The sequence below is a fragment of the Malaya genurostris genome, chromosome 3 (assembly GCF_030247185.1).
Source record: "Malaya genurostris strain Urasoe2022 chromosome 3, Malgen_1.1, whole genome shotgun sequence".
Classification (NCBI taxonomy): Eukaryota; Metazoa; Arthropoda; class Insecta; order Diptera; family Culicidae; genus Malaya; species Malaya genurostris.
In genome coordinates this window covers 145607663-145618834 of record NC_080572.1, presented here as the reverse complement: position 1 = coordinate 145618834, position 11172 = coordinate 145607663, and the positions used below count along the sequence as shown (strand labels likewise).

Here is an 11172-nt window from a genome sequence, read left to right as displayed (position 1 = left end):
GCCAATCACTACTGCCGATATGAAAATTTCCGAAAGAATCCTCCTTTTCTTGGTTCCATTTTTCATTGGCAGGTGTCGTTACCGGTAAATCAGCTTTGCGACAATGTGCCAATTAGAGTGACTATAATCAGAGTGGCGACAGCTGTTCGTTTGGAATGACAGCTACCAGTTCCAAACGAGCAAACTGTGGGCAAACGTAAAGCACAGGGAAACGAAATACGGAAACCGAATAATTGAACCGAAACCGGAATGTGTGATACTTGGAGAAAGAAACAATGCGAGTAGAATACAAGTACATACGTGTATTTCGTTTGAGAGCGCGTGTTACGTTAATAATACGAATAATAATTCACGTACGGCAATTGCCTGTTTTACTTGTCAATGTTGGCAACCGCCCACTACTAATAATATGGTAGGTAGTACAAGATGTTGTATTGCTAAGGTGCATCAGTGTACACTCCAACACTCCTCCTCAATGATGACCTTGGCCATCCACCAATCCGAACTGTCCCAGTAGTCGCCGAAACTTGATTCCTCCAATGACTCCCAGCATCGGCAGTCATTTCATCCGAAGGACAGTACAATAGTTTTACTTCACCACGTTCACATTGATCCTTGATGAAATGCCGTCTAGTGTCGATGTGTTTCGAGCGTTTGGTTACTCGCTCTGCCTGAACGAAATGGAGACAGCTTTGATTGTCGTCATAAACAACCGTTGGACCAGCAAGGTTTTCTCCCAGATCAAGCATCAATCGTCGCAGCCAGATTAGGTCTTGAACAGTATCGCTGAGCGCGACATACTCCGCCTCCATTGAAGACAAGCTGACGCAGGATTGCTTTCGACTTGTCCAGACAATGGACCCACAGCCGAAAAGAAATACAAAACCTGTGGTTGAACGCCTACTATCTTGATCACCAGCCCAATCGGCATCCGAATAGCCGACGAGCTTCTAACCGTTTCCTGGACCAAACACAAGCTGCATCTCTTTAGTTCCTTTGAGGTACTTAACTACTCGCCGTGCAGCATTCCAGTCCATTTCCGTGGGCGCACTCACTCTTCGACCGAGACTTCGGTACTGTGTCGTGTTATCGAAAGGCTTGCCTAAATTGTCTGCTTTCATGTAATCGGGTTCCATCGGAGCCTTCACAGGCTTGCAATCTTCAAGGCCGAAATGTTTTAAAATCGCCTCGATGTAGCTGGTCAGCTGAATACTGTATATCCCTTTGTCGCAACGAACGTCGTAACCCAGAAAGTGCTTCACTGCTCCTAAATTCGTTATGTCCAACTGTTCCGCCAACCCCTCATAAACCTCGGTAATAACATTAGGGTTTTGACAGCCGACTAGCATATAGTCTACATAGACCAATAATAACACTTTCCCGTGACCATCTCCTCGGACATACAAGAAATTATCAGATTCAGTTTGCCTGAATCCAAAGACATCATATTAACAAGATATCCAGCTCTCACATTTCCCGAAGAAATCATTGGCAACATCCTTTTTTGCGAGCATGTCGTCCTCAGGTGAGTCCGCATCGAATCTCATACATATAAGTAGGGGAGAGAAATGTCAAATTCGTGCGCGCCAAAATAGCAGGGCTGCGCACCCATACAATTGACATGATATGGTGAATGTGATGCCGTGCGATGGCGTTGCTGAACTGAAGATTGATTTCGCTCCAAGCTGACAGGGTCTGCTGAATCCTAACTTAATCAAAACTGAATGAAGCGCGCGGTTCCAACAACGTGCTGATTGTTTGAGTCCATATATACTTTTTCTCAATTTACATACGTACTCCTCTATTCCCTTGACCACGTAGCCAGGAGCTTGACGTATATAAATGTCTTCTTCAACTGTTCCGTGTAGGTAAGCTGTTCGAACATCGAAGTGACTTAAATACATTTTGTTCTTTGATGCTACCGCCAGCATTGCTCGCAATGTCTCGTGCCGCGTAACTGGAGCAAAAACTTCGAAATAATCCACTCCCCAGCGCTGAGAGAAGCCTTGTGCTACCAGTCTGGCCTTGTGCTTGACAATCCTGCCTTGCTCGTTCCGCTTTAGCTTAAATACCCACCGTGATCCGACAGCCTTTCTCCCATCTGCAATTTTACAAGATCCCATGTTGCATTCTGCACATGCGATTGCATTCCCGCATCCATTGCTTGTTTCCACTTTTCAGTGCGCATCATCATCTTTTTTTCGAAGTTCAATTTCATTACAGCCACTTTCTGTAGTTATTTCTCGTTGTTGACAAACTTCCTCAGATCCATCACCGAGTTCAATAAACCTCGCATCTCTGCTGATTGTCACACGATTTGTCGATGTATCCACGAAACGATATCCCTTATATTCATCCGAATATCCGACAAAAGTAAGCTTTGCCGCTTTGTGATCCAGCTTTAAACGTTTTGAAGAAGGAATTTGTACATATGCAGTGCATCCGAAAACTTTTAAATGGGACAAGTCGGGTTTCGCACCGTTCCATTATTCGAAAGGGGTTTTATGTACTACTCTGGAGGGCAAACGATTCTGTAAATATGCCGCTGTTAACACAGCTTCACCCCAGTATATTTTATTCAATCCGGAATCCGCTAACATACAAATTACCATTTCTTGGAGTGACCTGTTCTTACGCTCTGCCACACCATATTGTTGTGGTGTATACGGAGTAGTGAACTGTGCTTTTATACCTTCTGATGCATAAAATTCACGCAATTCTCGATTCTGATATTCACTTCCACCGTCGGAACGAATGACGAGAGGTTTCCGTCCAAACAGATCCGGCACAAAGACTACATCTTTCAGAGTGATCTCGATACGATTTCCACTACCGTCTTCACCGAATGCCATACTCCTCCATTATTTGACGAGCAGCTACTAATTTGTCAAAAAGATCTTCCATCTTTGATAGACGCACTTCCATATGTTTTATGTACTACTCTGCTTCTGACATATTCGCACTGCACAACTGACTGAGAAAGTAAATAATGGTCCACTTTGTCGCTTTTTCGTGATGATCACGAAGAGCACGCCACATTTCCTTGGCTCTATCGGCATTCTTCACCAATTTAAATTGGCTCTCTTCAAGAAACAGTCCTATATTTGCGCGGGCTTTTCTATCTGAAATTTTCCACTCATCAGTAATTTCTTCTTCGTCGGGTTTGGGCTCACTAATTACTTCCCAAAGACCTTCCCGCTCTAACAGCCACTCAATACGCTGTTTCCAAGAGCACCAGTTATTAGCATTCAGCTTGGGAAATTAAAATTTTCGCACTTTCAGCCATCTTGCTGTTCCTTGCAAGACCACGCGCGAGAACACAATAAATTGAACTAATCACCGACTGTGAAAGGTCGCACGAGATCCGAAAGTTTCTCACAATTTTCACGACCGCACTCGTAACACTTTTCGCGTTCTCCGAACTGGGCCCATAACCTGTGGACAAACGTAAAGCACAGGGAAACAAAATACGGAAACCGAATAATAGAACCGAAACCGGAATGTGTGATACTTGGAGAAAGAAACAATGCGAGTAGAGTACAAGTACATACGTGTATTTCGTTTGAGAGCGCGTGTTACATTAATAATACGAATAATAATTCACGTGAGGCAATTGCCTGTTTCACTTGTCAATGTTAGCAACCGCCCACTACTAATAATATGGTAGGTAGTACAAGATGTTGTATTGCTAAGGTGTATCAGTGTACACTCCAACACAAACGACCTGTCAATTCAATGTAAAGCTAATGGAATGTTTTGAATTGTTGCCAACATTACGGATGAGATGTCGTCACTCTGGTTATAGGCACTCTAGTGCCAATACCTAAAAGAAAATTTAAAATCTAAGAGCAAATTCAGCAGCTAAAAGTTCTATATGGAAGATCTATAATAGAACAGAAACTGGAATAAAAGTATCCACAGCAAGCCGTTCTAGTTTTATTTATTCGACCAGTTCTTCTATCAAATTTAAAACTGGTCTATGATTCCGTTCTATTTTTTGTATATTTGAAACACGAGTAAAACACTGCTGAGGCGGCCAGTTTTTCTTCAGTTATTCAGATTTAAATTTTGTAACTGACATAAATTATGAATCTAAAACTATAACCCTACTGAATATGCCCTAAGAGCAACTTTACCCACATTATCGAAATGACGGAATGAGCAATGAATTCTTACTCGACTGCATGATTTTTTAGTGCTCGATCGGTTCAGTGCTAGAATTTTCGCCTGAGTTGGCTGCTCGATCAACCTGATTGACAGTGACATTATAAATGTCATTGAATATTCGCTCATTTTATGAATGTGTTAGTGTGAAATTTAAGCGACTTAAGCCATTTCACCACCGACTGACAGACATGACAGTATGAGTAAATTCTTTTAAAAATAATTTTTCGTGATGCACTAGTTCCACCTATATTGTACTGCGCGAACTATTTACTATCGGTACACCCCTTGTGTTATGTGAAAGTTTTTTTACTAGTTGGTTTCCCCTCGTTTGTCAACACCGATCAGCTGCTTGCAGGGATGCCTGATTTCATCAACATATTTGAGAATGAATCGACACAATAAATTATTGGATTACGTTGATAATACATTTAACGTTTTCGCGAAGATAACCATTTATTTGACTCAACGTTGTTCATCAAGACTATTTTTTATTGTGTTGGTAGTTTTCACCCGAAATTAAGTGGCGGCAGACCAGAAGCAAGTAAATATTGCAACAAAACGGGTTCGATTTGGTATTCCGTTGGAGGATGAGAAGTAGGCACAATTATGTATATAGTTTTGGCAATATGCAGTCACGTACCCGGGCCCGGGCCCGTAAAAAAAGGCACACCGAGAATTAGCTACATAAGCAATCTTCAGTAACATTATTTTTTTATCTTTGGGCCCCTCCCGAAACCTGGGTACGGGCCTGGCAATATGTATTAAATCTGTATCCTGAATTTCATCGCATGGACGTAAACAAATCAAAACATCACAGGTAATTCTGTATGAATGGCAACTCTGTTGGTAAACGAAAAAATAAACACAGTCTAGATGACAGACAGGATGTTTTTGATAGGGTAACGTGGCGCCATCATGACACATGTGAGTACTGTCCCAAATAAAGGAATATTCGAAATGACCGTTAAAATGATTGAAGAATCTAATTTGAGTGTCCTGTCTGTTAGTCTGTGATTTCACTACACTCCAGCTAGAGGAATGGATGATGCTGACTAAGGTAGGCCGTTTTGTTAATTTCCAGCGAATTTCAATAGTTTATGTTGGGATTCTAAGAAGAACTGGTTATTTACTAGTTCTGTATATCCGAAAAACATAAAGATTTAAATTTGTATATTCAGTTATATAATGTTTTCGTTTAAAAATAAACTGAAAATCAGCACGAAAACGTGCAAAATCAGGAAAGAAGACGAATTGACAATTCAGTCCGCATCTTCTCACTCAATTCCGAATCAACCGGTTGTAGGCGAACCGGTTCATTTGGAATCGGTTGTTGCACTGGAGTTGGAATTGATTCGGAATCCATTATGATTTCCCCATGAAATTCCGAATAAAAATTTCTCGCCGATTCGGAATCCATTCGTGATAACAGTGTAACTGAGTTAATATCAAATTAAATTACTTACATCTGAATAGTCGTGTAACCTAGAGAAACGTCACATTAAATACTTTACTGTTACTATTAAAACACGTTGTTTGTTTTCCTCTTGCTAAGAGGTTATGGACTCAGCTTAAATGATTTTTTCTGATTCAGTTTTTATCAGAAGTGCGGCATAAACTGGTAAAATGGATGACGATGCAAAAAGTCTTCGGATCAAGCCATTCGACGGAACCGGCTTCAACAATTGGTGCTTTCGTATGGTAGCATACTTACAGCAGCTGGATGTTTCGCGGTGTGTCGAAGTTGCGGCGGAGGAGGAAGATTTTTGGGTTATCCCGATTACTGATGCAGCAGAGATTAAAGCAGATAAAGAAATTAAAAAATTGGCGAGGATTAGGCAGGACAATAAGTGTCGGTCAGTGTTAATTCAAGCGATAGCGGATAGCCATCTTGAATACATCAAAGACAAGCAAAGTCCAAAGGAAATTTGGGATGGACTACACGATGTGTTCGAAAGAAAAAACATAACAAATCGTTTTTTGTTGAAACGGCAACTTCTTTCAATGCGCTATCAGGAAAATGACCGACTTCAAGATCACTTTCTACGATTTGACAAGCTAGTTCGCGAAATAAAAGGAGCCGGAGCGCATATGGACGAGGAAGACGTCATTTGTCATTTGATGCTGACAATGCCGTCGTCTTATGATGCTGTTACTACTGCTATGGAGGCGGTATCAGAAAGGCTCACGATGGATCTTGTTCGAAGGAAATACTTGGATGTCGAAGCGAAACGACGAGGACAGCAGCAAGATGCAGATGTACAAGATACTGCATTTTCAGGCAAAAACAAAACTAAATTCAAATGTTTTGGTTGTGGTCAACCGGGCCACAGAAAAGCACAGTGTCCGAAAAATGGTGAGAATAAATTTGTTTCCTCTAAACATACAAAGAAAAGCGAGCCACAGAAGGCAATTGGACATGAGTCTGGACATCACACGAATGAAATCTCTACTCACATCCAGTCCCCTGAACCATGCCTTTGTCGATATTTTCGGAATAATTGAGTGCATCCACCGACCCAGATCATCTTTATCCCAAGAAGCTTGCCAGCTGGCAAGTGTTCTTTGGCGAGACGAGCTATAGAATTCGTTGAAAGCAATTGGTCTCTCATAAATTTCACCCTCAATAGCACCACGTTTGGCTAAAATATTGGCTCTTTCATTGCCAGGAATGGAGCAATGAGCCGGGACCCAGACTATAGTGATTAGATAATTATTGTTCAATATGTCGTTCAGGCACTGTTTTATTTTGCCCAGGAAAAACGGTTCAGTCTTGCCAGTCATGTTTGAGCGAATGGCTTCAATTGCACTCAGACTATCTGTGAAGAGGAAATAATGGTTTGGAATTAATGTGACGATTACACTCAAACTATAATGAACTGCTGCTAGCTCTGCTATATAAACAGATGCAGGTTCTTGAAGCCTAAATGAGGCCGAAACATTATTGTTGAACATACCAAACCCTGTCGCTTCTTCAATTCGCGATCCGTCCGTGTAAAACATTTTCTCAGAGTCAATATGCCTGAACTTACTTGAAAATATTTTTGGGATTTCCGTCGAACGTAGATGATCCGGGATTCCACGCACTTCGCGCTGCATGGATGTATCGAAAAATAAAGTTGAGTCAGGGACATTTAGGAGGCTGACACGGATAGGAATATATCTTGAAGGGTTGATTTCCTGTGACATATGGTTAAAATATACTGTCATGAATTTTGTTTGAGATCGAAGCTCGACTAGTCGTTCGAAATTATTAATTACCATGGGATTCAGCACCTCACATCTTATTAGCAGGCGTGATGAAAGCTCCCAAAATCGATCTTTTAATGGAAGAACTCCCGCCAGAACTTCAAGACTCATTGTATGTGTCGAATGCATGCACCCTAAAGCAATTCGCAAACAACGATACTGAATTCGCTCCATTTTGATAATATGAGAGTTTGCAGCGGAACGAAAGCAAACGCATCCATATTCCATCACTGAAAGTATCGTTGTCTGATACAATTTTATTAGATCGTCCGGATGAGCACCCCACCAAGATCCTGTTATTGTTCGAAGAAAATTTACTCTTTGTTGGCATTTTGTTATCAGAAACCTAATGTGTCCTCCCCACGTGCATTTGGAATCGAACCACACCCCGAGTTATTTAAAAGTTAAAACCTGTTGGATCATTCTTCCCATCATATGGAGCTGAAGGGCAGCTAGAGCTTTGGCACCAGCGTTTTGGTCATCTGGGAAATGATAATCTTCTGAAACTTGTGAATAAACAAATGGTCGAAGGAATGAAAATAGTGAATACTTTCAATAAAACCGAACAGTTGTTGTGTGAACCGTGTATAACTGCGAAACAAACCCGTAAACCGTTTAAAGTGCGTAGTGCCGCGGAACGTGCTTCTCGTCCGTTAGAGATCGTTCACAGTGATGTATGCGGTAAGATAACGCCTGTATCGTGGGATGGTAATGAATATTTTGTGTCGTTCACGGACGATTATACCCACGTTTCGGTTGTGTACTTAATGAAAACAAAAGACCAAGTACTTCAGTATTTAAAAGAATATGAAGCTATGGTTAGTGCTCAGTTGGAACGAAGATTTCTCGCATCCGAACGGATAATGGAGGAGAATATTCGAGTTACGCGATAAAAGAATTTTGTCGTAAAAAGGGAATTCGTATGGAAAAGACTGTGCCGTATACACCAGAACAAAACGGTGTGAGCGAGTGGCTCAACCGAACAATCGAAGAGAAAGCCAGAGCGATGTTGCAATCAAGTGATCTTCCGAAGTTCCTGTGGGGTGAAGCTGTGTACACAGCAGTATATTTGATGAATCGAAGCCCCAGTGTAGTGGTTGGTGGAAATATGACTCCATTTGAAGCCTGGAATGGTCATAAGCCAAACGTGTCGAATCTGCGTGTATTCGGATGTGATTGTTACGTTCATGTTCCGAAACAATTGCGCAAGAAGTTGGACTCCAAAAGTGAAAAAGTAAAGTTTGTCGGCTATGCACCGAATGGCTACAGAGTTTGGAACGGTATGAAAGTTTTCGTAAGCCGTGATGTCATTTTTAACGAAAATGATCATCGTTTGTGTACGAGTAAGGAAATCACTAAAACTGATGAAGTGCTTATCAAAGATCAAGTTGCTGATGCTCAAAGTGAGTTAGAATTGCAGGATATGGAAGCAGCAGAAATTCAGAGAATTTTTTTTCGGGAGATGATGGTGATGATGGTACAGCGGAAGACTCGGAAATCCTGACTGTTAGTAGCAATGCTCGACGAAGTGGTAGGAAAGTTGGTCCACCGAATTGGCACAACGATTACAGTATGGATATCAGTGCATTCGCTTTGAGTGCTGAGGAGTTTATTGACAATATTCCTGCTGATGTAAACGAACTTAGAAAAAGGAGTGACTGGCCATCATGGAAACGTGCCATTGAGGAAGAGCTGAAATCTCTTGAACGGAACCATACATGGAAACTTGTTGAATTGCCTGTCGGTAAAAAGGTTGTTGACAGCAAATGGGTGTTTAAATTAAAACGTAATAGCGAAGGTGAAATAGATCGATATAAAGCACGACTAGTTGCTCGTGGTTTCTCACAACGACCGGGATTTGACTATACGGATACCTACTCTCCAGTGGCTAAAATGACGACGCTAAGGATTCTTCTGGCTTTAGCGAATCAGTATGGTTGGCATGTACATCAAATGGATGTGAAGTGTGCATTTTTGAATGGAACGCTTAGTGAGGAGATATATATGCGTCAACCCGCTGGATTTGAGAGGGGGAATAACCATGTTTGTCAACTCAAAAGGGCGATATACGGATTGAAGCAGGCATCCCGTAATTGGAATCAACGATTTCACGATTTTATGTGCAGACTAGGGTTCAAACGCAGCGAGTATGATTTATGCCTTTACCAGTGGTCGTGTGATGGAGGCGTTGTATTAGTTGTTATCTACGTAGATGATATTTTAATCGTAAGTAACTCGGAAAGTGCGATTGGAAAAATCAAGAAGAAACTGTCTAGCGAATTTGAGATGACGGATTTATACGATGTAAAGAGCTTCCTTGGTCTTAATATTCAGCGAGATAAGAAAGCGGGTACGATGATTATTGATCAAAAGGCGTACATTCGAAATGTACTCGAACGCTTCGGAATGGACGAGTGTAAACCATCACCTATGCCAATGCAGCCGAATTTGAAATTAATCAAAGGCAAAAAGGATCAAATAACAAATAAGCCATACAAGGAACTTATTGGGTGTCTCATGTATTTGACAGTAACCTCGCGACCGGATATCTGTGCGGCAGTAAACTATCTTGCCGGTTTTCAGTGTGAAGCTACAGAAGAGCACTGGATGCATCTCAAGCGTGTATTGAGATACCTGAAGGGCACTTTGGATCATAAATTGTTGTACCGACGACAGGAATCCTCGGAAATGCTGGAGGCATATGCAGATGCGGATTGGGGAAACGATCCCAATGATCGACGTTCAGCGTCCGGTTTTGTTGTGAAAATGTTCAATGCAACTGTGGCATGGGCAACTAAGAAGCAGTCGTCTGTTGCCTTATCGACTACAGAAGCAGAGCTGATGGCCTTGTGTCAGGCTAGCTGTGAAGTCGTGTGGATCGAGAACATGCTGAATTCAATTGGAATGAAAGTAACTCAACCGATTAGTGTGTACGAGGATAATCAACCCTGTATTTCGGTGACGGTTGAACCACGCAAACATAATAGGATGAAACACGTCGAAATTCAACATTTCTTTGTTCGAGAACTGGTCGAAAAGGGAAGACTACGGTTAAAATATCTGTCAACCGAAAACCAAGTGGCGGACTTAATGACGAAAGGGTTAGCTTCGCCAAGATTTCGTATGCTCAGAGACATGATTGGAGTAATTAATTGAAGGGGGATGATAACAGTGTAACTGAGTTAATATCAAATTAAATTACTTACATCTGAATAGTCGTGTAACCTAGAGAAACGTCACATTAAATACTTTACTGTTACTATTAAAACACGTTGTTTGTTTTACTCTTGCTGAGAATTCGGATCTGATAATGCCCACATTATCAGATCCGAATGGATTCCGAATCAATTCCGAATCGGCGAGAAATTTTCATTCGGAATTTCATGTGGAAATCATAATGGATTCCGAATCAATTCCAACTCCAGTGCAACAACCGATTCCGAATGAACCGGTTCACCTACAACCGGTTGATTCGGAAATCATTCGGAATTGAGTGAGAAGATGCGGACTGAATTGTCAATTCGTCTTCTTCTTCTTCTTTCCTGATTTTGCACGTTTTCGTGCTGATTTTCAAACGAAAACATTATATAACTGAATATACAAATTTAAATCTTTATGTTTTTCGGATATACAGAACTAGTAAATAACCAGTTCTTAGAATCCCAACATAAACTATTGAAATTCGCTGGAAATTAACAAAACGGCCTACCTTAGTCAGCATCATCCGTTCCTCTAGCTGGAGTGTAGTGAAATGGCTTA

General features: G+C 41.3%; 1 protein-coding gene across 1 annotated transcript; it reads right to left on the bottom strand.

The window, feature by feature from the left end:
• Window positions 1-950: 950 nt before the first annotated feature.
• Window positions 951-1349, bottom strand: LOC131434032 (uncharacterized). Its single transcript, XM_058600652.1, has one exon. The coding sequence runs from the start codon at window positions 1347-1349 to the stop codon at window positions 951-953; it is 399 nt and encodes a 132-aa protein (XP_058456635.1).
• Window positions 1350-11172: the final 9823 nt, after the last annotated feature.

Bases quoted from the DNA above. Each gene is read 5' to 3' on its own strand.
- LOC131434032 (XM_058600652.1), bottom strand. From the start codon at position 1,349: ATGCTAGTCGGCTGTCAAAACCCTAATGTTATTACCGAGGTTTATGAG.